A 26,055-nucleotide genomic window follows, 5' to 3' on the forward strand; every position below is an offset into this window, starting at 1 on the left:
AACCAAACACAATTATTTGTATGATTAATCGTCAGCACAAAAATTCATGATCGTGATGGGCCCAATTTGAAAATTAATTTATTTTAAATTCATTCGAAAATCATCTCGTAAATGTCTAAAATGACAGTGTTTTCTGCATGCACTGATGAAAGGACTGATTTTATATGCTTGATTTGCTTAGTTATTATTGTTATTATTACAAACAACAATATGATAAATGCTTTCTCGCATTGCTAGCAAGAACAAATGTGTAAAATCACACGACAGACTTGCAAGCGAAGCCTATAGTTACCCAGTTTAATGTTAACACTGGATATGCAGTCGCAATTTACGCAAATGTGAAAATAAATAAAGCTGGTTTGCTTTGTGAACAGAGAGAAAAGTTGCGTGTAATGTAACTGAATTAAACACACCGAAAGACTTTCGCTGTTGAGTTTTATAAAGATGTACATTGAACGGTCAGTATTGTTTAATATGAATGTTTATGTCTTCTCATGTCTCTCAGACCTTCGTGAATGACCTTCGCATCCCTGATCAGACGTACATCACCCTGAAGTTATCAGATGTCATTCGCTTCGGATATGATATCCTCCCTCAAACTCAAACCGGAGTAAAACGGGCACACAAGTCCGTTGTGCTTTGACTCAGGGCTTTTGATTTTGCTAAAATGAGAAATAATAACCTTGCAGAAAAGCAGCTTTCTTGTTTATGAGACAGGTTTGTTCAGGACAGTGTTGTGCTCAGCTCGATAGAAATGATGCCACAAGCAATTCGAATGAGTTTTGTCCCTCTGTTGTGTCCTTTCTCTCTGATCATTATGGGATGCTTTGTTTATTTCTTGACTGTTCACACATTCACACATATACATCCTGGAGAGAAGCCAACACAAAGTGCCCGAGGAAGCCCTGAAGGTAGATTTGAGTGTTTTCCTGCACATTTATACATTTATAGGAATATTCTATTACTGTAGAAAGCGCTATTGACATAAAGGTGACTCGACTGTTCAGACTTATTTTCAGTGCAATTTCTGACAATACTCACTCATGTGGCAAATGTATTTACACAGTAATTTACACTGAATTCAATTCACATTTATTTGTATAGCGCTTTTCACAACACTCAATATTTACAGTCCACATTACAATTAAGAGTGATCTGTTATCAGAGGTAACTGTCTAAGTTATGTATTTCAGAAATGTACATATAAAAAATCACAGTTAGCTAAAAATGTATTAATTTAAGGCAGAAACGATGAGCTCATTGAAGTAATGAATACTTTTGTAAACAAATGATTGAATCTAGAAAAATGTAGCATTGAATGAAGTGAATGAAAGTTTTCTGGAGCTAATGCGTTAACTAACAATGAGCCATACATTTGGTACAGTGTTTATTAATCGTTGGTAGCGATATGTAATAAAAATACAACTGTTTATTATTAGTTCATATTACCTCAGGTTCATTCAATAAAATGAACAGATGCAGGGCCTTATGATTCCTGCGATGCAGAAAACCCGGACGGGATCACGGTTTAACTTCTCTAAATTTGACTGTACAAAAGTAATATATTTGTCATGTCTCAATGTAATAATAATACTAACACTATTAATAATAAATTATCAAAACTTTATATTTTTAAGGAAGAATACATTTTTTACAAGAATACTTCCATGTTTTAATTTCTACATCATTCTACAAGCTCAGTTGTGCAGCACGTAGTTTGACAAAATTAGTTTAATTTCATATGATTAAAAGATGCATTAAATTAACGTTTTAATGCCTTCATTTGATTTCCAGAAAATACGCAACACAGAATTTGTGGGGAAAGAAAAAATAAAATTGTAATGATCAAAAAGCATGTCTAATTAAATTCATTAAAAAAATGATTTCTATTAATTTATTTAATTAGACATGCTTTTTGATGATTAAAAATTTATTAAACTATTAAAATGGAATCCAGGAAACTGAATCTGAAAAAAAACAACGACAAAAAAAAAACCATTTCATAGGACACTAGACTTACAATTTAACAAAAATGTATTTGAAAGTTTTTTATTGATTCCAACTAATTAGACATGCTTTTTGATTACTAAAATGTAATTTAACCATTTAAATCGACAACTTAATTTTTTTTAAATCTAAAAAAAAAAAGCGAATTTGAAAAATAAAATAAAACTAATTTCAAAGGGCCCTGCAGATACAACTTTTGAATTTAATTATGGCTGTCAAGAGTTTAAAATTTTTAATCTAATTAATTACGTGATATGCTGATTTATTAAAATTTAGTTAAAGCGACAGCCCTAATTTTGATAATGTATTTATAAATTAACATGAGCATCTCTCAACACACTGCAAAATACACACTGAAAATACAGCATTTCTTAAGTTTAGTTCATGTCATTTATATGTTTTCTGGATTCCAGCATGAAAAATACACCAGCCAGCTTCAGTTTGGTCAAGAGACGCCGGAAACCAAGAAGCACATCGGGACAGATGAGAAACAGAGAGACTCGTTACGCGTTAAATCTGATAAAACAGAGCGGAAAAACATCACAGGTACATTCATGTTTCTGGTCTTATTGTGAATGATTCATCAGTGACATTACTATATAATGAAAAATTGTGTAGATATACACTCTTGTGTAATGCCTTTCTCTTCCACTTTTCACAATTCAATAATTTCTGATTGATAAAATCAATTCCTACTAGAATGTCCGGTTTTATTTGGAAATGTGATCATTGAACGTTGTTTCATGTTGACTTTAACTTTTTGTTCAAAGATTTGCCTTGTGAATTTATCACCCATTTCTTTTAGAAAAAGTTAATTTTTAGCTAGTATTTCCATGCCGTGCTGACCTTGCCTGACTTTGAGCCACAGCTGAAATGTAATATTTCTGCACTGTTTTGCTTGCAGAGCAAACTGCTCAAATTTATTTATATTTTTGCTCAAACTTTGCTTTATAGATAATTTCAGGTGTGTGTCTGTGTGTCTGTGTGTCTGTGTGTCTGTGTGTCTGTGTGTCTGTGTGTCTCTGTGTCTCTGTGTCTCTGTGTCTGTCTGTCTGTGTGTCTGTGTGTCTGTGTCTCTCTGTGTCTGTGTGTCTGTGTGTCTGTGTGTCTGTGTGTGTCTGTGTGTCTGTGTGTCTGTGTGTCTGTGTGTGTCTGTGTGTCTGTGTGTCTCTGTGTCTGTGTGTGTCTGTGTGTGTCTGTGTGTCTCTGTGTCTGTGTGTCTGTGTGTCTCTGTGTCTCTGTGTGTCTGTGTGTCTGTGTGTCTGTGTGTCTCTGTGTCTCTGTGTCTCTGTGTCTCTGTGTCTCTGTGTGTCTGTGTGTCTGTGTGTCTCTGTGTCTCTGTGTCTGTGTGTCTGTGTGTCTCTGTGTGTCTCTGTGTCTCTGTGTCTGTGTGTCTCTGTGTCTCTGTGTCTCTGTGTCTGTGTGTCTCTGTGTCTCTGTGTCTGTGTGTCTCTGTGTCTCTGTGTCTCTGTGTCTCTGTGTCTCTGTGTCTGTGTGTCTCTGTGTCTCTGTGTCTCTGTGTCTCTGTGTCTGTGTGTCTCTGTGTCTCTGTGTCTCTGTGTCTGTGTGTCTGTGTGTCTCTGTGTCTCTGTGTCTCTGTGTCTCTGTGTCTCTGTGTCTGTGTGTCTCTGTGTCTGTGTGTCTCTGTGTCTCTGTGTCTCTGTGTCTCTGTGTCTCTGTGTCTCTGTGTCTGTGTGTCTCTGTGTCTGTGTGTCTGTGTGTCTCTGTGTCTGTGTGTCTCTGTGTCTCTGTGTCTCTGTGTCTGTGTGTCTCTGTGTCTGTGTGTCTGTGTGTCTCTGTGTCTGTGTGTCTGTGTGTCTCTGTGTCTCTGTGTCTCTGTGTCTCTGTGTCTCTGTGTCTGTGTGTCTCTGTGTCTGTGTGTCTGTGTGTCTCTGTGTCTCTGTGTGTGTGTGTCTCTGTCTCTCTGTGTCTCTGTGTCTCTGTGTCTGTGTGTCTGTGTGTGTGTGTGACCCTGGATCACAAGACCACTCATACATCAATGGAAAGCTTATTTATTCAGCTTTGATTTCAATTTAAAAAAAAATTTACCCATGTGACTGCTTTTGTGGTCCAGGGTCACATATATGATTTGTATACGTGTATATATACATACATACCCCAAACACTTGAAGCTAAAGAGGTCTTTTGGCACGTGTTTCTTTTTTTTGACTCTCTGATCCTGTACAGCATCATGGGTAATGTAGGTTTTCACCAGGATTTCCACAGTTAAAAATAAGCCGAAATAATGCGGGTTGGCGGTTTTAACAGACACGAACACAATGGAATAACAACCTCGTAACTCACTGCAAGTCTGTCTTTAAAGGTTTCTAAGTTATCATTAAAGATACACTTTCCCTATGTATAGAATTAATGGAGTTTTTACTTCCGGAACGGAACTTGATGGAATGTTCAGCTTTCAGAATCTAACCAACTTGATGATCTCATTGTGATATTTGCATATTTACCTTACAATCACTACGGTTTCCTTCAGGAAGTGAGTCTAGTTTGAATATTGCGTGCTGTGTGTGATTTAAAAGGCTTTTAATGCCCTTTCATTAACTCGTGTTTATAATACCCATCAGTGTAATGTTAAGAAATTCTCTTTATCTTGAAGAATCCAGACACAGGGACTCGATTAATCTGTTTCACATTGGCTGAACATGTACCGTTACTGTTAAACTACCGTCAGATGCGCTCTCACTGAGTCTTGTGTACTTCACACATCAGTCTTCATGTTGCCAAGTCAGTCATCACTAATGCTAGTGCACATACTGAGAGTTATTGATGTTATCAAACCTCCAACACTCCCTATTAAAGCATCAATATAGAGAAATGAGAAATCGTCACACTCACAGAGACATATTTGTTGCTCATGGGAAAATTGGGGTTTCACGGCCTAGCGAACTGAAGACCTGAATCATCCAGTGAAAACGAGCTCTGAAAGCATTCACTGTGTTTGTAGATGCGGTGAAGTTTTCCGAAAAGCAGATCAGATGGGCAACGTGGCATAATAAAGCGGTTTCTGTGTTCACTGAGTGGATGAAAAGCAAATAATTATGTAGAAAATAAAAACGGAAGAGACATCATTTTAAAATGCTTGCTAAACATGCATGTCATGTGACCATAAATTAACACCATAGAACCGTGAACATGCGAATGTGTGGTTAAATTATTGCAATATTTACTGAAAATCTCAAGTCAATATTTTAGGTCAAAGTGGTTCAAAAAAAAGTTTAATAGATAAATGCAGCTAAAAATAAGGAATTAAATAGTGTATGGTATGTTGTTCTTATAAAAATGCATTAAAGCGCATGTGTGTTTAGATTGACAACAGTAAAAGCTCATTCTCATAAGGACTTCATGGGCGAGATTCTGTCCTGAACTTCCTGTGCTTTCTGACCTGGTCCTGCCCAACTGACTCATGGGATTGAATCATGCTTTATTGCTTTTTTCCTAGTTCTGCACAAAATGAGCAGCTCTAAGCTCAGTTCCAAACAAAAAGTTTAATTTGAGTCAGATATTGTTGCACTCAGTTTGGGTTGGTCCTTCTTAAAGGGATAGTTCACCCAAAAAAAAAATTTTTTTTTTTTAAATAGTTGTTAAACCTGCATGAAGTTCTTTCTTCTGTTGACCAAAAAGATATTTTGAAGAAAAAAACTAAAAAATAAATACATTTCTGGTCCCCATTGACTTCCATAGTATAGAAAAAAGTGCCATGGAAGTCAATGGGGACCAGAAACTGTTTGGTTACCAGGGCTTAACATTAACACCATCCAATTTTTAAAGATATTGTCTTCAAAATACAATTTGTTTTTTAATCGTGTATTTCAGCTGTAGATTGTAACAGTCACTCCTACTAGCCACTTTAGCGGGTTGAATTTTATATGTAATATATACATTTGTAGTCTTGTATATATGTAGTTGTAGTCTTTTAAAAAGGCATCAGAAATAATAAACCAAGTGCAATGTAGTGTTGTCAAAAATATAGATTTTTCGATACATATCGATACTGAAATATCTGAAACACTTCCAATACTCTCTCTCTCTCTCATATCTCTCCGACAACAAGAGACACAACCCCGCCTCTCCTCACTCACTCGTTTCATTAGCTCCAGATGATTATTGTTGCTGTTACAGGGCTTGAATTTCGCCTTATTGCGCATCATTTTACTCATTCCCGCAGATTGTGTGCTCACACCCAAAGCGTGGCACATAAAGCTGACTCTCAGCACTGAATAGTTATTTTTTCGCTGCACAAGTCAAATACACACAAAATAATGTAAAAATACCAGTCGTGGCGAGTATTCACGTAAATACAGTCAGTTATGTTTTAGGTGAACATAAACAGTCGAGAAAGAAAATGCATGTGTAATATATCCGTGCGTCAGGTCTTAAAGTGACAGCAACCTAATATATACAGTTCCTGCTGCCAAATTAAGAGATAATATTAAAAATATCTATATGGCAGTTTTTCCCCATGGTATTAATGTCAAAATTGTGGCCAGTGAAAATGCTAAGTGGCTAGTAACTTTGGAAATCACACTAGCCACAGTGGCTGGAGAGCAAAAAAGCTGATGTCGAGCCCTGTTTGGTTACCAACATTCTTCAAATATCATCTTTTGTGTTCAGCAGAAGAAAGAAATTAACAAAGGTTTGGAACAAATGATGACACAATTTTATTTGTTGGCTGTACTGTCCCTTTAAAAATAGTTTTTTTCGCAGCGATGCCATAGAAGAACCGTTTTTAGTTCCCAAAGAACCTTTCATGATCAGTTCTTAAAAGAACAATTTTTTTCATAGTGTGAAGCACATTTAAAAAACCTAAAGAACCTTTTTCCAGTATAAAGAACCTTTAACACTTTATTTTACAGTGTCCTTGTTGCATATGTTACATAGTAATAACAGTAAATTATGCATAATTACATGCAACTAACCCTCAACCAAACCCTAATCCTACCCTAACCCTATAGTAAGTACATGTAGTTGTTAATATTACTCAGTACTTAAATATATAATCACACTATAACAATGAAACCTTAAAATAAAGTGTAACCGACCCTTTTGTGCAATGGAAATGTTCCATGGATGTTAAAAGTTCTTCATGGAACCATCGATGCCAATAAAGAAGCTCTTTGTTGGGTGTTGCTGAATAACACAAGGGTGCAACATAGTATCGCCACCCGAACTCGATTAACTAAAGTGGGTCAACATCTGTGACGTGGCACCACAACTTTCCAAAAAAGCTAGATCTGCATTTTCGGCTTCTCCCTGAAGGACGTGGTTCCTGCTGTTCCATCAGGGCGAAGCTATTGAACATCAACAGTGTCCATGATCCGACATGCTTTAACCAGCGTGACTGGTTATCTCTGACAGACAGTGTAACCCAGCAGCTGACGGTTAAGATGGCTTTGATTACAGATGCAGTCGTCGGGTGGAGTCGAGAATGTTCTGTTGTGCCAGAACTATTGGCTGAATGACTGTTGTGCACTGAAGGCTTCAGGCCAGACATGCAGAGTGTGTGCATGAACGTTCCCAACCTTTACATTTGGTTTGCAATTAAGCTGTTGTGTTTTCTGGCACTGACCTGAGTCGAGTTTAAAAACAAGTTTGGTTCTTTCTTTCTTTCTTTTCTTTTTTTTTGTTCACTTTTTTTTAGGTTTTGCATGTTTCTTTGACCTAAATGTATACATTTTATAAATATTTAAAAATAGATAAATTATTTATTTATTTCTAAAATAAGTAGTCACCTATTTACGTATGATTTCTAAAGATTATTTTTTAAATTAATTTATTCTTTTAATCATTAATTGTTTACTTTTATTTTTTTAAAAATTTTATTCTTTCTGTTTTTCCGAAATGTCGTGCCACCAATTTATTTAATTTATGTAGGTTTGTGTTTAAATTCTTTACATTTTGTAAAATAATTTTTTTTAACCTACATTTATATATTTAATACATATTTAAATAGTCTTTTTAAAATTATTTTTTTATTTCTAAAATAAGTAGTCATTTATTTATTGTTTCTGTGATTTTTTTTTATAGTTTATTTTTTTAAATTAATTTATTCTTTATCTACATTTTATAATTTATACATTTATTTAAATGTTTTTTATTCTTTCTGCTTTTAAAAAATGTCATTTCACCAATTTATTTATCATATGATTTTTCATTTATTTAGTATTATATTATTTTGTTTTGTATTATTTCTAAAATAGGCAGCCACCTATGGATTTACTTTAGTATTAAATAGATTTTTATTGTACTTTCACTATTTTTATATTTTTTTTAATGATTTCTTGCATGTATTTATGTAGTTTTTTTAGTATTTTTCTTTATTTCTAAAATAGGTAATGTCAGCTATGTATTTATTTGTTTAGTATTAAATAATTTTTTTAGAATATATTAATTATTTTTATTGTTGTTTTGTTTTTTGAAACAAACAATGTAACCAGTTCCACTGTATTAATGTAAAGTGTCTTCTGGCATTAATGGCAGAAGTTGTCAGTGGTTTCCTCAAACTCTTCCTCTTCCCTTGTTTGATTGTCAGATCCGCCCGTGTCGAGACCCACGCCTCTCTACGGCCAGCCGTCCTGGTGGGGTGAAGATGATGAAGAGAAGGGTGAGCGTTGTGACCCGAGCGCTCATGAACATCATGCAGGTCTGGAACTGAGACTCGTGATCATCACACCCAATCCCACAGACACATTTACACAGGGACTTAATATCATAGCGGTTTTGAGATGTCAATTTCACTATCGCCAAATTATTTAATCGAGTGAATCATCACGTGAGCTTCTTGCCAGTGTGTGTGTGTGTGAGAAGTGTGGACAGGAATGCAGTTGCAGTGTGAATTGAGAACAGATCAAATCCTTTTGTTCGCTGATCTCGAGCCTGAGGAATTCGGCACTAAACTCTACGCTGGCATGAGCTTTAAAACCCGTCAGGCGCGCCGGTTCAAGCTCGTGATGGATTAGCAGCCAGTCTTAGTCCAATGAGAAGGTCATTGTATTTTCCCTCCAGTCTTAAGCACTTCTCAAAGTTTTCTTCAGAGATTAAAGGGTGACCATAGAAACATTTGTTACATTGCAGTTGGTTTGGATTTTAGTTTAGTGTTTTAGCATTAGCGGACAGCATGTTTAATATATTTAATATTTTTCTACACTCTTCAGACATTGATGTCCAGTTTATTTTCTTGGGCATTTCATGCCTGTGTTTAACAGTGTCCTAACCAGCCACGATGTGATAATCATTAAATCCATATTAATCTGAGTTTTTATCCTAACAAGCAGCAACACAGTCAGATTTGAGATTTATCTCATGGTTTAAAAATTAGATTTATTATGATGAATAACCCACCTATTTATTTATTGTTTTTTTTTTTTTATATTTTACCTAAATTTGTTTTATAGATTTATTTAAATGTAGATATTTCTAAAATAATGTCATGTATAGTTAATTAATTTTTAAATTAATTTGTTACATAAGTTTGTTTTATACATTTATTTGAATATAGACTTAAAAATATTTTTTTTTTGTTTTTTTTTGTTCTGTTTTAAAGTGAAATTTGGTTTAAAATCCCTCTACTCAGAGCTGTATAGAAAACATAAATTATATTGTTGCTTCATGCTGCAATTTGGACAGAAAATGAAGTTTACACATGTTACACCTGGTTAGGACAGTGTGTGAGACAGACCTAAAATACTTGACGTCACAGCAGGAGTGATTTAAGTAATGTAAGTGAATTAGCTCTTCTGTTTGGCACACATCCTAATCTGTCTGTGCAGTTAGTGTGTAGTGAAGGATGCTTTGGAAATTAATGCTTCTGTAAAGCTTAAAATCTTTTGTTATAAACCAGTAGTCTGGAGAGCGTATCAAACTAACAAAATCACATGATTTCGGTAAATGAGGCTTATAACAGTTTCAAAACATTTTTATAATTTCAATGGTTTGCTGCTAGGATCTCAGTTAACCCATATAATGTATAGTAAATGAAAAAAGTAACTAAGTAGATTAGCCAAGCCCTCCATGAAGTGCAAAAAACGAGCCCTACAAATATATAAAAGACCACGTTACACAGACATATTTAATGGTATTTGATGTTTTTTAGGGTACGTTTACATCACAACGATGTGCTAAAATTGGAAAACTTTATACCTTGCGTTGTCGAAATGAAATTCTCGAAAAGCTGTATTCTGCTGGTAGATGCAATGACACTTTGTAAAGAAAAAAATGCGTCGTTTTTGAAGATTACACGGAAACGATAACGGTATCGCTTGCAAAAGTTTGCTTTTTCCGTCCCCTAAAATGCTGTTGTGTAAATCAGGGGTTCTTAACCTTTTTGATGTCGGGGCCCAAATTTTACAGTACAAAGTGGCCCAGGGCCCATTCAAATATTAGCACTGTATTGGTTTATTGATCTCACCATTGGTTTGATTTGTATTCAATAACTAAATGACATCCACTTGCAGTTTAACAGGTTATTGTGTATGTAAACCTGCACATAGGCTACAACAAGATGCAAAACGCACAACAATTCATGGAACAAATCAATCTGCATCAAGAACAAATTTAAAGGCTCAAGTCAGGCATATTAGCCTAACTAGTGCTGCACGATTAATCGTACCGCGATGTCAAGCCAATGCGATTATATGACGCAAAATGCTGCGATTTTATATGAAATAAACAAATAGGGCTATTAACGCAATCAACGCAGCATCTGTTATTTTTGTCATCCTTTGGCTAGTGTTACATGATCCCGCTCTTATTCGTGCGAATGCTTTTGAACCATTCATGCGCGACAAGACAAAAGAGAATTTGCTGAATCACTTGAATCACTGCCTGTGAAAATGTATATAAATAAAAATATAAACAATAAAATCTGTTGCTAAAATAAATAAATTCATAATGATATTTTTCAAAATAAATAAGTTGTACATTAAAATTTAAATAAAGTGCAAATGAAAAAATATAGCTTTATAATCTGCAAAATAATTTGATAATTGTTTCAGCAGTCTACATTTTTGCATGGTAGAACCTGAAGTTGCTCTTCATATCTGTTATAAATGAACAATAACAATCACAACAGTCCGATTTGAACAAGCTACAACTCCCTATTTATGTTCCCCTCTTAATGAGACACTCGGGCCTGCTTCACAGATATTATCAGATCCAGCCTGGGTGGAATGGGGGAAAGGCTCACTCTCAGAGTAGCCTCCAGTGTTGGCATTACTGCCACTAGTGGTGGGATGGTGCATTGTAACGGCTGTTTCACACCGCAAGCGTGAGCGGCGCTTGAGCAGTGCGTCAGCGTAACTACATCGTCACCGCGGCTGCAGACATTCACACCGGAAGCGTTTGTACAGTGTCACAGTAGCGGCTCCAAAGCTACATATAAGCAAACAATTATTTACAAAGACAACTATACATTTGATTTTAGAAGTTGGTAAACCATATAAATGTCAGTAAACAACAAAACAACCAAGAAAACAGCTCCAATCTTGTCGTTTCAGTCATAGCATATTTTCAATAGGTTTACAAGAATGCAAACTCCGCAGATAAAGCACACACACACACACACACAAAACCGCACACTCGGGTTTGATTTGGGTTGTGCTAGCCTATGTATTTCATAGTCTAGTCTGTGTATTTCATAAACTAAAAGAAAGTTTTTATATAATATTTTCTGGCTATTTTACTTTAGGTTTTTTAGTTTTTTATAATACACCATACTTTCACCCAAACTGAATTTGCCTATATTCCTTGCCTTTTTTGCCTACTCTAGTTCTTGTTAAAACTCACTATACATGCTTTTTCTGTGCATTTTGGGCACTTTTTGTGTGAAATCAAATTTATTTTGTCCATCAAAAGTGTGCTTTCACTTTAATTGTGAGCAGCGCAGCAAAAATAGACTCGGCGCCGAATCCCCCGCTTCACTGCTGCTCACGCGACGCTCCTGCTTGACGCTCACGCGCTGCTCCTGCTCGCAGTGTGAATGCACTCAATGATTAACATGCAAGCCGAAAAAAATACGCGCTGCTCACGTGCCGCTGACGCTTGCGGTGTGAAGCGGCCATAACTGTCTCATGGATAACTGGTCATTCTGGTGTCTTCAATTGATAACTAGTTTGGTCCCGCGGCCCACAGGTGAAAAACGTAAAGTTTTTTGCGGCCCTCCAGGTGGCGCTTGGGCCGCGGCCCTATGGTTAAGAATAGGTGGTGTAAATGATCGGCCAAAACTCATAAGTTTTATGTATTTAGTTGAAAACGGTGTTGTGTAAACGCTTCAAAAAGTGATTCATTTTGTTAATCAATTGATTCCCACTGTCAAAATAATCAGTTTCTCCCATCACTATTAATTTATATTAACAATCATTGACTAGGAATGCACCAATATGAAAAATCTGGCCGATAACCGATAATTATTTATATTTGAAAGCCAATAACCGATATATTGGCCGATGAATCTAAATTCAAATTAATATATTTTTTGAGAGCCTGATTGCAAAAACAAAAGCCTCACAATTGAAACCCGTGTCCCAAACACACAATTATAACATTCTCATTATAATTTTATGTAGCTGATATGACAGACTTGCGCTGCACATGTTGCACTGAAATGTATTTTCCTTTTTTGACGTGATTTCAATCCTATTTCAAGCTATTGAAGTGTCTCAGCTTAAGGAAATACTCCATTATTGTTTATCAGTTTTAATAAATCTGCCAAATTTTCTTATCAGGCAGATAACGATAACATTAAAAATGAACATATCGGCCACCATATCTGTTTGGCTGATACATGTCATGTGTCACTATCATTATCGCTGATGTCTTTTCACAGAAAACCACAAGGATGGTACCGGATGTGAGGTCAGTGCATCACCAGATGAGTTTCTCGATGGCCAGGGAAAGTCCGGTTACGCTTTCCGCAAGGAGCCGAGCTACTTTGAGATTCCCACAAAGGAGATCCATCCAAAGCCCAAAACTTCATCCCTGGAAGTCCAAGAGATCCCCACAAAAGACACGGACCACAAACCCCCGTGCACTCCCCCAGTGGTCCAGGGCCATGCCTCCTTCACCATTGAGTTTGATGACCAAACCCCTGGAAAGATCAAGATCAAGGACCAAGTCACGAAGCTCTCGGTCCGCCAGCGCAGGATTCCCACCAAAGAGTCGATAGCCAGACTTACACAAGTGATGTCGGCGGAGAACAAGGTTGCTGATTGGTTGGTGCAAAGCGACGCCACTATGTTGAGGAGTCTCGATGAGCCGTCTGGGTCCACAGAGCTCTCGAACAAGAGCTTTAAGGGTAAACGACTAATGAATCATTTTTGTACAGGTGGAAAGATTAATAACCTTTAAAGACCTAGAACATTTTTGGGGCGCCTGACTCGCCTGTACTTCTTTTTGTTTTTCTAACCCATTATAGCAGTCCGCATCAAGTGCCATATATCATTTTAAACAGGAGAACTTGACGTTTCAATCTAGCTCATTTAAATCCCCAATTTTACATTTATTTTGTCTGGGAATGAATGAATTTACCAGATTTTAGAACAACGGCAGCAAATTTTTTTGGTGTTTTTTATTTTAGTTAAATTTTTAAAAAAATTTCTTATACCCAACTCAAACAGAACCTCCTGAAGTTTGGATTTTTTTACCTTTAGAAAGTTATATTTGGTTATTCCAAATTAAATTTTGTCTACATGTAACAATCCCTAAGCAAGTTGTAGTCATTTATAACAACATTATTATATGCGCTTTTCAGTGAAAAACTGGTGTTTTTCGTAGATGTGTCCAAAAAAATTTCAGAAAGTAATTCTTATATATTATATTCTAGAAACATACTTTTATAATAATAGAACACTGAAGCAAAGTGTGTGTGTGTATATATATACAGACACAGACACACACAGGATAAAATAATCTGGATAAATTCAAAAACACCTCTTTTTTTTGGTTGAATGTTTTGGCCTTCCATTAACACTGAGACCGCATTTTGGACAGTGAAAAACGCTTTTTGAAGATGCTCTTCCAATCAGATACATTTCAAAATATAATTTTTATGTTGTAGTGTGGACTGTGAAAACGGAGGTATCCGACACTAGCTACGTTTACATGGACACAATCGGAATGAAATCAATACGATTGATGAATCCGAACACGGTGTTTACATGAACTATAATAAGTAATCGGGTTGATGTGCGCGTTTATATGTCACAAGATTCAAATCGGAATTGATTTTTTGGCATGCGCACACTGCACGAATATGCCGCTGTTCGCGCATAACTATTCTCATTTATTGGTTCTTTATTTTTTTTAAACAGCAGACTTAATATTTATCCGTCTCTGGTCATGATTTGGAGACGATGAGCATGAACCGTTTTGCCGTGCTGCTATTGATCACGCAGTAATACCACGCGCCCAAAACCTGTCGTCCATGGATGATAATCTGAAACAAGCACTGGTGGGACGTTGTCCTGCTCCACTTCACAGACCCTGAGTGAAATGAGGATTTTTTAATGACGGAACACTCATTTATATTCACTTTATTCAACAGGAAGAACAGCTTGTTCCACGAGTCATACGTCATTACGCTATTTCAACGTCATTGCACATGCGCAGTCCTTTAAGTTTCGGTTTTCAATCCGATCAAGTGTTTACATGTTCTCTCGATCGGATTACAAAAGGAGTAAACCACCCCTTTCAATCCGATCGAAATTTCAATCGGATCGAGCTCAATCGGATCGATTAAGGTGTTTACATGAAGGTTTTTTAGTCCGATTTTCGCCGTCAATCCGATTATAAGTGTCCATGTAAACGCAGCTAATGATGACGCATGTTTAGTTCTAGGTATCGTTGTACCAGATAGAGGTCGACCAATATGAGTTTTTCTCATATGGTATTTTTGTTTTAAATCGTCCTTTATAAATAAAGTAAGAAGCTGCCAACAATGCACAATAAATCTTACATCGTGTCTACGCTTTGTTTGTTAATGGGAGGTTTGGCAAGCCTGTATAACTCAGCAACACTGAATAAAAACTCTAACTAACTACTTAAACACTTCTGATTGGCCGTTACGTTCGAATCAACAACTATGTCTTTGATTTGGCTCACTGCTGCAAAAACACGTTAAAAACAGCCTATGGTTGAAAATAATTTCAATTGACGATCCCTTGCTTGCGTTTGAGGGTGCTTAGCATACGTATATTAGCATAGCATAGCATAATGGGCGTCTGCCTACTAATCGGCCTAATTTGCAGCACAAATTTTAATGTCAAATTCCTCCCTCAGATATCAGACTGATTATTAATCGATACATATTGAAATAGGTGGCAAGAAGAGTGGAATATGTGCAAGAATAATAAGTTGTACGAAACTCATCTGGAAATTACAAACAGACTTTTTATCACTCTTAAAACTAGACTTGATCAAGTGGTCTACACCAGATGTCGTATGGGTCACACGAGTTTGACCCATGTTTTTTTACTTAAAAGTGAAGACCCAACTTTATGCATGTTTTTTAAGATTCCCTTATCTGTCAAACATATTTTATTGGATTATCCTGGACTTAATACAAGCAGAATGCTCTTTTATGAAGTTACTTCCTTAAGGACATATTTAATAAGATTATGCCTGAAACTGTTTTGGATTTTTTTTTTATCTGTTAATTTAAAGAATCTTGTATAATACGACTTGCTGTTTTTGGATTTGTTTTTATTGTATTTAAATGATATTTGTATTTTTGTAATTGAATTTTTGCCATGAAAATAGCTTTGAATGCTGACATGGCATTAAATAAAATAATCTGAATCTGCAGCACAAATTAAATTAAAAAATGCCCAAAATAGGCCAGATTAATCGGACGACCTCTAGTACCAGATTTGTTTTTGCCTGCTATTCTCTTTCTAAATATTGACCTGTTGTGTTGTGTTGTTTCCAGATGCACACCATCATGAAGATGATGATTTGGAGGAACCAGAAGAACCGCAAATGGTTCAAAAGATCGTACCACAACTGGAAGGAAAAGATTACCCAACTAACAACACACCAGATTCAAAGAGCCAAGGCAAACCGGATCCCCAACAAGCTTTTATGGTCGAGTTCGTTGACGACGGTCAACGGAAAAAACGCTCGCAGTCGTTCACCAATAACATGTCTTCTCCTGACTTCCAGACTGCTTTAAAAAGCAAGCTAGACAAACGAAAAGTTGCAGGCCAGGCTGGAGAGCGAACAGCCTCATCATCCGCACATAACCCAGCCACACAGCAGTTCACGATTCCCCTTAAAGGCTCTGATGATACTAAGCGAGCCGAATCTCTCAGACGAGAGAAAAGTGAAATGCGCATGAGCACGACGTCAAAACCCTTCGGCAGCATCGGCCGGAGATCCAAACTCTCGCAGGACTTCGCAGCCGAGTTGCTTAGGGTGTCGAAACCTAATCCGGCCTCCACGTTGGACCATAAAACCTCATCATCTTGTACAACTACGACAAACTCTGGCTCTTCTCAGAGTTTTCCGGCCACGTCTCATTCACAAAATCCCACCATTACCCAAACTAGCGGATCTCCCTCTGCGCACATGGAAGTCAACGTTACTTCCCAGCATGAAGAGGAGGATAGTTTAAGTGATGCGGGGACCTACACTATTGAGGATCCAGATAAAGAGGTCGTGGAGGCACGGAGTTTGATCGATCAGGTACAACCCCGTCACTTCAGTTTGACATCACATTTGAGTAGAGCACCATATATCATGTTGATGAAGTGTCTTATCATTAGAGAGTTCGCTGTATCATTTATAACGCGGTATGTAAATATTTCCACATAGCACAACAATACACTACTAGTTATTTGCCTCACTAAAAACCAGCCTGTCACACGCCTCTCTGACACAACGTCACACAAACCATCACTGACAAATGGAAGTTTTATCAGGAAACTAATCGGAAAGAAATCACTGGAAACTAGCGAGGTCGCAAAAACGAACATGATAAAAGCACCAGTTTGTTGGTATTTTTGTGGTTAACCTAAAGATTTAAAACCCAAGCCAGGGTTCGTACAAGGTGCTTAAGTGCTTAAAAAAAAAAAGGTCAAATTTAAGTCTTGGAAAACCCTTGAAAACAGCCATATTTATGAAAAGGTACTTGAAAAGTGCTTGAATTATTGAAAGACGATATATGTGAAAGTCATGTTTAATTTTATCGATAAAACAACCTTTTCACACAAAATTAAAGTTGCAGCTTGTCTTATATAGATAAAGAGCAATTTCTCATGGCTATGAGCGTGATATTGCTAATATAAATATCCAATACAGCTTTCATTCTTCAGGTCAATCATATATTAATGGGGGGAAAAATCAGTTTGAATAAGAAAAGCGATATCTTGTGCATCTCCGTGATCATCACGGACAATGTCGGTAAAGATTACGGCGACTTTTACCTTCAGTAAAAAGGTCCGGAAAAACCACCTCAGATAATACTAATCTCGTGCGAAATGACCCGCTGTAAATATGTACGCACATATTTCGTGTTTAAAAGTAGTTTCCCGCGGTTTTTCAAGTATGGAGATGCTTGAAAAAGCATTCAGTTGCGTTCAAGACGCTGGGACAAATCTGTGGCAAAACTCGTGTTTTCCAAACACCATTCAGATCAGAAGAAGATAGAAAGCACTGGTTAGAGGCACGAAACATCTTTTAGCGTTAGGTAAGTGCCCATTACCAACACAATCCAATCTGAAGTTAAATACATCGTTTGACCGGACATAACTGTTTTATATACATATAAATATAGGTTGTGTGTTTGCCACGTGATATCGGAAGCAACGTAATACGCACATGACGACAGGAGTGGCGGCGACGATGCGCAAATCGAGTTAGTTTCTGCTAGTTTTACTGAGATCTCTAATCTCGTGCGAATTAGCCAGTAATATTACAGACGCCCTGAGGTAAAATTACATTATTACTCCATCTAAAAAATGAATCCCGCCCGAATAGGGCTATAGTATAGTCAAAGTCATTGCATGTGCTGCACTTTATTCGTACCATTTTTTTAAATTGATTTATTTTTATGAATCTATTAAACAATATCTTTATTATCTTTCAAATTCTAAAAAAGCTTTATAAGTGAGATCCCTGATTGTAGTCCTTGATAGCCGAAAAAGTAGTGCCTAAAGTCCTGGGGCCTCATTTATAAAACTGCGCGTAGGATCCTTACTAAAAGTGTACGTGCGCCACAAAGCTAAAAATGGCGTACGCAAAAAAATATTCAGACTTATGAAACCGTGCGTACGCCAGAACCTGCGCAGAATTCACTTTATAAATCCCATTTAGCGGAAGATTGTGCGCACATGTGTCTCCTCCCCGAAACAACCATATATGGAGCTTACAACGCCTAGTTTTACTATGCATATCCTCATCTGCATATCATTTGCATATGATTATTCATCCACGTGATAACATGTTTAACGGTACAAGACATTAGGAAAATATGAAATGCGGCTGTGCTGTCACGTTAGTTACATTAATAAAAACTAGTAGCCTATCCTTGCCTTGTTTTTGAATAAATAAATCAAATAGTATAGAATACATTTCGGAGAAAGTTTTTCTTAATCTTTTCCACTGGCCAAAGAGTTTTTTTAATTGATTTATGTTTTTAATGGAAACAGACCTTGTTGTGCATCATTTGCACGAAACTATTTTCTCAGACAATCTGCTATTATCATAAGCAATTATCTCTTTAGTTAAAACATTAAAACACAGCATGCAAGATGAAAAGTGTTCGAAAGCATTGCATCCACAACAACTATTTTTATTTATTGAATATAAAAAATGTTATAACTTCTCAGTAATGATTTCATGTAATTTAAGTGTTTAACTACATTAATCAGAATGGCATATTTAATCTAAATCTTTACAACAGAAGTAAAACAAAGTTTAAATCATTGTTTTATTTATTTAAACTGTTATTGTGAACATGAACCGTATTTATGATTAGGACTTATAATGAAGATTTACGGTTTTAGATGCATTATGATATGCGTCAGTTTCACTAAACAGCCAAACGCGCTCGCTGGCACGCACATTTAAGAAGGGACGGATGTTTGCTTCATGTGATAGGCTTGGTTTGTGAAATTATATTTGTATTATCTTTCTGTATATGTATAATTTTCTTTAGATTTTCTGTCTAAAAGTGACCAAAAAGACATTTAACTTGAGCTCACCATCAGTGTCGCCAAACACATACTCTTCTAAAAGAGTGCGTACGCACGGTCAAGAGCATCCTTACGGTGCGCACTTATTTATGCCAAGTTTATTTTTTATAAATCCCGATATGTGCGTGGAAAAATGCGTACGCATATTTCTATGCCCATTTTGTGCGTACGCAACGTTTATACATCAGGCCCCTGGAATTTCATTTTACAGTATCTGTACGAACCCTGCCAAGCATCGATGTTTTACTCTAATAAGTGATACATTGACCATAATACATTTAGTTATGTCAAGATTGCACATTAGTCACACAGAAATAAAGTGGTATTTACTGGTATTTCATAAAAGAAAGAGGACAAATGTACTTATTTAGACACGTCTGTGTTTGTTTAGTCATGGGACAGTATGTTTACATCACATTTAGAAAGAACGATCATTTCTAAAACTTTTACAAAAATATGATAAACCTTTGTTTTGCCAGATGAGAAGATTATCCATGTATCATCTTTTTACTCTTTTAATTCATTTTATAACTGCATCATATGTCTCTTTTAATTCCTTAATTTTCCTTGCTTTTATCTTGTGATTATTTTAATTCAATTCTGTGTAAAGCACTTTGAATTGCCATAGTTAATGAAATGTGCTATATAAATAAACTTGCCTTGCCTATTAAATATAATAACTATATAGTTTATCGTGAATAAAATAAGATTTTGTTCATATCGCCCACCCCTACATCTAAATAGTTTCAAAAAACCCCAAACATAATCTGTAATTAGAAGCCATTGTTTCAGTTCTGTTATTCAGGTTATTTCTGCCACTTCCCTGGTATATTATCACATTTCAAGTGCCTTCCTGAATAATTCACCCAGTCAAGAGTTGAAGAGGTTCGGTCAGATGCTTATAAAACAGGCTATCCTGAACAGGCTTATAAAAGCCTTCTTAATTCATGCATGCTTTATCATTAACAGGTGTTTGGTGTTGGCAACAACAGCCAAACCTCAGCAGCAGCAACAACATTTAAGCCTATAGTTGGTGACACTGAGGGTCACGATAGTCTTCTACTCAGGGAGAATAGCTCAGGCCTAAAACTGGGCCAATATCCGAAAGACCATAGTGACCCAGACAAGGGTCCTGTACAGGTAAACTCTCACCTGACTATAAACGTTAGCATGCTCACTCCGGATCATGGGCGTCAGTAGATATATCTGTCAATCACTGCAATCTACTTATTTTCCACTGTGGTTTTATTAGGATCTTTCTTGGGCATCTTCTCAAAGCTGTTTTTTTCTGCTTTCGGATGATTATGAATGGGTGATTTGGATCTTTATATGGTTGAGATATTTTCATTTGGTATATTTTGACATGTTTGAGTACCAGAATCGATATATTTAGTATGCCAGCATAATTGTAGTAGGTTTTATTTAAATTAAAGGAACTTGAATAAGTTTAATGATGTATATTCTTTATTCTAATGTATCTTTTTTTTTTTTTGTAAAGTAATAATATAAATAAAATAAAGTTTTTTTAGCATTTTTTTTAACTAGTGAACGCTATGAAAGTTAGTTTTAACTATTTGCACAATATTAATTGAAATATTTACAAAGTTTATTCTTAATTTGGGACAGATCTAGAAGGATTATTTAATGCAAGTCAAATGTCACCTAAAAGTATATGATATGCAAGTCAAGTTTATTTATATAGCACATTTCATACACAGTGGTAATTCAAAGTGTTTTACATAAAATAAGTTTAAAAAAAAGAGAGAGAAAGGTAAGAAATAAAAAATGTAATTAAAAATAAATTCTTCAATAAAATGTAGAATGTATAAAGAAAAAGAAGATAATAAATATTTACTAGACAATGTTATTAGTGTAAGGGTTTTAATAGAGCAAATGTTGTAATTAAATATTGTGAAAATGTTTAAGCAGTTCAGGGCAGATCTACTAGAGTTATTTTATATTTAAGTCAAATGTGAAATGTGCAACAAACTTATTACAGATAAAGTGAAAATATCTCAACTTAAAAAAAAAAACTTTAAAGCAACGTGATATAATAGAAGTTTTTTGTCTAATTAGCTGGTTTCCTCTACAGATGCAGTCGATGACGTCGACACCTGGAGGCACGCGCTGGGTTTCCCGCTGGGCCAGTCTGGCCGACACCTATTCAGACTCGGGTCCTGATATCCCAACACAGGCGGATCTTTCTACCGGAGGTATGGACATTTCTCTTGCTTTCTTCGCTTTTGTATTTTCTATAGGGCTGCGCGATATTAGAAAAAAAACTTGCATTGCAATATTTTGTTTTTCGGCCATATATATTGCGATGTAAAAACAATTTTCCCAGATGATTTGAATAGCTCTAATTGAAAATAATTGATCATTCTAGGATGAATAGGGTAATTTTGTAGGGTGGTGCATCTGCATGGAAAATAAACAAATTGCAAGCATAGATAAATACAATAGAAGAATTGAAAGAAGCAGTGCTTTGTTTTTCAGGTAAATCTAACAGTACTCAGGTACAGAAATTGAATAATCAAATGTAAAATAACAGTCTTAACTGCATAAATGAAAGCTAACTAACTTATATAATTAATAAATTAATACAATTTATCTTTGTTAAAGCTACTAAAGTGATTTTCTCTCTCTTTTGTTGTTTGCTCACCATTGGTGACACGAACAGCGGCGGGTACATTAGGCTGCTGTCCCTTTAAGACAAATGCATGGATCTAATATAAATTAGACGCATCATTTTCTTTCTCAATTGTTTACAACATGTATAACCGACTATGTTTACGAGGATACTCGTCAAGACGGGCCTTTTGACTTCACTTTGCGTGCACGTGTCCGTTAAAGCTCAAAAGAAAGAATTCGGTGTGCACAGCTCTGTACTGTGTGTGTGTGTGTGTGTGCACAGAAAACGGCACGCGAGTCCACTTGTACTTGACACCTGACTTAAAAACACATGCAAATGATTCTTTCACTCTGTGTAAAACTTTGCAAATAATCCACAAGTCACATTAAAAACGATATATCGTGCAGCCATAATTTGCAAGCTTATTCCATTTTTCCAATTAATTATGTCTTTAAGCTGGTGAAAGGATCATCCACCAAGTTATGCTTAACCAAATTGCTAACTACTCGGAAACAGGTCACAGCAGCAGATCAAGACGAGTTCTGCCTCCGGTTCCTTTGAAGGAGAAGATCGAGAAGCCACTGCCCGCAATACGCATCCCACCTGACTCGTACCTGTCCGGTTTGGAGAAGAGTTCTCAAGTTCAGAGGCAACAGTGGGATCCACAGAAACTAAGAGTCCAAGATGATCTGGATCCAGACAGCTTGAGTGATGCCAGCAGGTCCGATGATGGATCGGTGGTCGAGCAAAGCAGGACGGCTCCTGACACAACTTACAAGACGTGGAACCAGTCTTCAAATACGCAACCCAATCAAGAAGAGACGAAAGATATGGATTCACCTGCCAAATTCTCCACCGCTACTTTAACGCGACAGCATGGGAGACTTACCAAGCCATCCAACGTTGATCACCCAAGCAAGGATGACTCTCTTGGTGCGGACAGTTCAGTGTCTATTGCCAGGCAAGAAAGTTATACCAAAGTCAGGGCTAGTGATGACATCCAGTTGTCCAGATTGCCTCAGATATCTAGTCAACCCTTAGGCACAGATGCTTTTAAAGGTGTAACCAATCAAGACACTCAGTCGTACCTCAAAGACACTGAGGATGTTTTAGCTTCTCTGGAAGCCAAGCTTCTGGGCCAGCAAGAAAACAACGGACGCTCCCATCAGGAGGACTCATTCTCGGAAGAATCGGACACTTCCAGTACAATCAGTGGCAAAAACGCTTTGGCTTCTGTTCCTAAGAAGCTTGTTGGTCCCAGAGGACTCTTAAAAGGTACCGGACAGTATTCAAGAGAACCTAAGACTTCCGATGATCCATCGTCCGGGATAAAGGACAGTGATGGCAAGAGTTTTCAGCTCCGTCGTAATCTTAGTTCTCTCGACTTTGCGCCAGAACGTCAAAGTCCCACCGCAAGACGTGACGTCGTTTCCGACCAGGAATCGAATTCCCTACCTTACAAAAAGTACACTATTCCTCTTCAAAAGGAAGGTATGAGCAAATCCAAAGGTACGGTACATCAAGCTCTGGCTCGTTCCAATAGCCTCTCCGCTCCGAGAGCCACGAGAGCTTCAATGCTACGCCGTTCCCGCTTGGGCGAAGCCTCCGACAACGAAGGCACCGAAACCGACCGAACGTCTCAGAACTCCGACGTCAATCCCTCGGGAAACATCCGAGGCGCTCAGGAAAGCAAGAAACTCTCTCGATTGGACATTTTAGCTTTGCCTAGGAAAAGGACGAGCTCTTTTAACACTACCAGTGACACGGAGTCTTCCGCGAGCCGGACGGGATTTTCGAACCGAAGCACGGAGTCGGGAAGCTCCGTGAGGAAAGCTTCAGTGCCGGATCACAAGGCTCTTCTAAGGAAGGTTACGAACACCATGATCAGGCAGCCGATTGTTCGCGGACGCTCCAGCAGCGCTAAATACGCCAGCAGCACTGCTAGTGAGTATCATGCTTCAGAATGGCTTCCGTGTTTGCTTATTTCATGGAGAGATTTGCCTAATCATTGGGCAATGCAAGGTAAACGTTATTAACCCTCTGGTGCTCTAAAATTTTACAAATGTTTCTTTTTCTTCATCGGAATGGTAAGAAACTTCGTAAAGGTTTTGGTACTTGCTATGTGAACACACACAAAATAATCATGGACATGATTCGAAAAGGTTAAATGGTACTGAATAAAATAGTCCAAAAAGCCAAACAAAATCTTACTGAAAGCTAATTTTGAGATGCCAGGCTCAAATTTTTGAGACAACTTGTTTAGATTTATGGCTTTTGATTTTTCTAACAGTTCTAGAGTGAAATGTGTTTTTGAAAAAAAAAAAATGTGCAAAAATACGATTTAAAATATTTACATACATTTTTCATTACAAAAAAAAAGTTAAAGAATTGTACGTTTATAAGTTCACTTAAAACTTTTTTTCACTTCAGCAATAATCTGACAAGTGTCGTCTATGAAAAGAGATTAAACTTAAGTCTGCTCTAAAGCAGTGGTTCCCAAACTTTTAACAGGCATGTACCCCCTGAGACGTTATAGATCTTCCGGACACCACCAATTGTTAATAGAATCATAAACATATGATACAAATCTCATCAAAAGTCAACATATGATACAAATGTGCTGAATATAATGATTTTAAACAGATATGCAACCAATCTCACACACAATAGGCCTACAACACATATCCAACATCTCATTAAAGCTGTCCATCCACATCACCAGTTTAATCAATGTGAGGGATGTGCCTGGATGTGCTTACATAATGCAGTGATGTTAGGCCGAATTGGGGACAGTTTTCAGTCTTAGATCATTTTCCACAAACAGTCTGTACCTATACTTGGTCTTAAGGCAGACCAAAGCTGAGAATCCCGTCTCGCATAAATACGTTGGCATCATAAATAAATGGCATTAACATTAAAAAAATCATCAACATAAATAAATATCATCAACGTCTTAATCGCTCGGTTTGCCAGGTCCGAACTTGAAATATAAATTCTCAGAAAATGCATTTAATACTGAAACGTCTGTTTATATATCCACACTCCCTTAATAAAGCTCCAGACATTAGAAAAATATCAGTCTACACATGCGTTTTATATTTAATATGAGGGAAATACACAAGACATGACACAAAAAATCTTTAACTTTTAGGTGGCAAAATATGTTTTAGTAATTCTATGAACTACACTGCGCAAAACAAAAGTAATACTACCCACCGGATGAGGGTCGGCCTCCACAGAACATAAAATATTATTTTTATTTAATTTGAGTTCGCATTTATGAGGGAAAAAACAATGTTACGGACGTGACAGTTCTTCGTTACGGACATGACCCCTCTGAAAGCTACTTCAGAAAGCACATAGCCTTTAAAGTAAATTTCGTTTTTTATTAATTGTATCTTTATTTTAATTAATGTTTCATCAACCAATTGCCTGGATTTAATAAATAAGAAGTAAATATATAGTAGAAAATAGATCATCATGACACGGAGTCGCCGGCGCGTGAACTGGACTCTCGTCTTATAAATTAACCGAAACTCAGCGTATAATGTACTTCACAGACTTGAGAAATATATAGAAAGCTTGATGTCTACTTTTAAACAGAACATTTAAAAACGAAAAACAGACTGCTCTCTGCTTATGTAATCCGTATGAAATCTGCATTTCTCTCTGGCGCGTTACTGTGAAGATTGCGAGTCAGCATCGTCAAATTCATCTTGAAGCCGACACACTGAAAAACCTTGTTTATTAATAAACAATTAATCTCTCCTTGCTATATTTTACATATTCATAATCATTACTTTTGCCGGTTCTTTGTGGCGGCTTTAAGATACTTTCTTGGGAGCGCCACCCTTGTTACATGAAGGCGTCACCACTGCATCAGCACCGAAAACATGATTTATTTTTTTTAAATCTAAAATAAAAAATCATGATACGAACCGAATTGTAGGTTTGGTCTATCGTTACAGCCTTAACTAGTGATGGGGACGAGACCGCCAATGCCGAGTCCGAGTCAAGACCGAGTCTTTGAAGGTACAAGTCCGAGACGAGTCCGAGAAAGCAGAAATCAAGCGCAAACCAGTACAGAAGTAATCAATACATTATCGGGGAGGGTCATGCCTTTTTTCACAATCATTTTGGAGGGTCATAGAAAAAATTATTGCTGGCGAAGGTAGGGTCAAGTCTTTTTTGACAACAGATCTCAAAACTCCTCCG

At 36.8% G+C, this 26,055-nt stretch overlaps 1 protein-coding gene across 21 annotated transcripts in view; it reads left to right on the forward strand.

Moving 5' to 3' along the window:
* The window catches only part of LOC143706959 (centrosomal protein of 170 kDa protein B-like), a 44,314-nt gene that overhangs the window by 9,770 nt on the left and 8,489 nt on the right, over nucleotides 1-26,055 (forward strand). For 7 of the 21 annotated variants that reach the window (XM_077199568.1, XM_077199493.1, XM_077199509.1 and 4 more), the window contains exons 4-12: nucleotides 506-584; nucleotides 853-911; nucleotides 2,421-2,553; nucleotides 8,555-8,665; nucleotides 12,845-13,312; nucleotides 15,944-16,698; nucleotides 20,178-20,348; nucleotides 21,301-21,421; nucleotides 22,357-23,784. In XM_077199568.1, coding sequence (XP_077055683.1) covers nucleotides 506-584; nucleotides 853-911; nucleotides 2,421-2,553; nucleotides 8,555-8,665; nucleotides 12,845-13,312; nucleotides 15,944-16,698; nucleotides 20,178-20,348; nucleotides 21,301-21,421; nucleotides 22,357-23,784 — 3,325 coding nt within the window. Of the gene's footprint in view, nucleotides 1-505; nucleotides 585-852; nucleotides 912-2,420; nucleotides 2,554-8,554; nucleotides 8,674-12,844; nucleotides 13,313-15,943; nucleotides 16,699-20,177; nucleotides 20,349-21,300; nucleotides 21,422-22,356; nucleotides 23,785-26,055 lie in introns of all 21 variants that reach the window. The other 14 variants (XM_077199465.1, XM_077199501.1, XM_077199527.1 and 11 more) reach the window with 3 other exon arrangements.

The sequence above is a fragment of the Siphateles boraxobius genome, unplaced genomic scaffold (genome assembly GCF_051911475.1).
Source record: "Siphateles boraxobius isolate OS27281-9 unplaced genomic scaffold, OSU_SipBor_1 113, whole genome shotgun sequence".
NCBI lineage: Eukaryota > Metazoa > Chordata > Actinopteri > Cypriniformes > Leuciscidae > Siphateles > Siphateles boraxobius.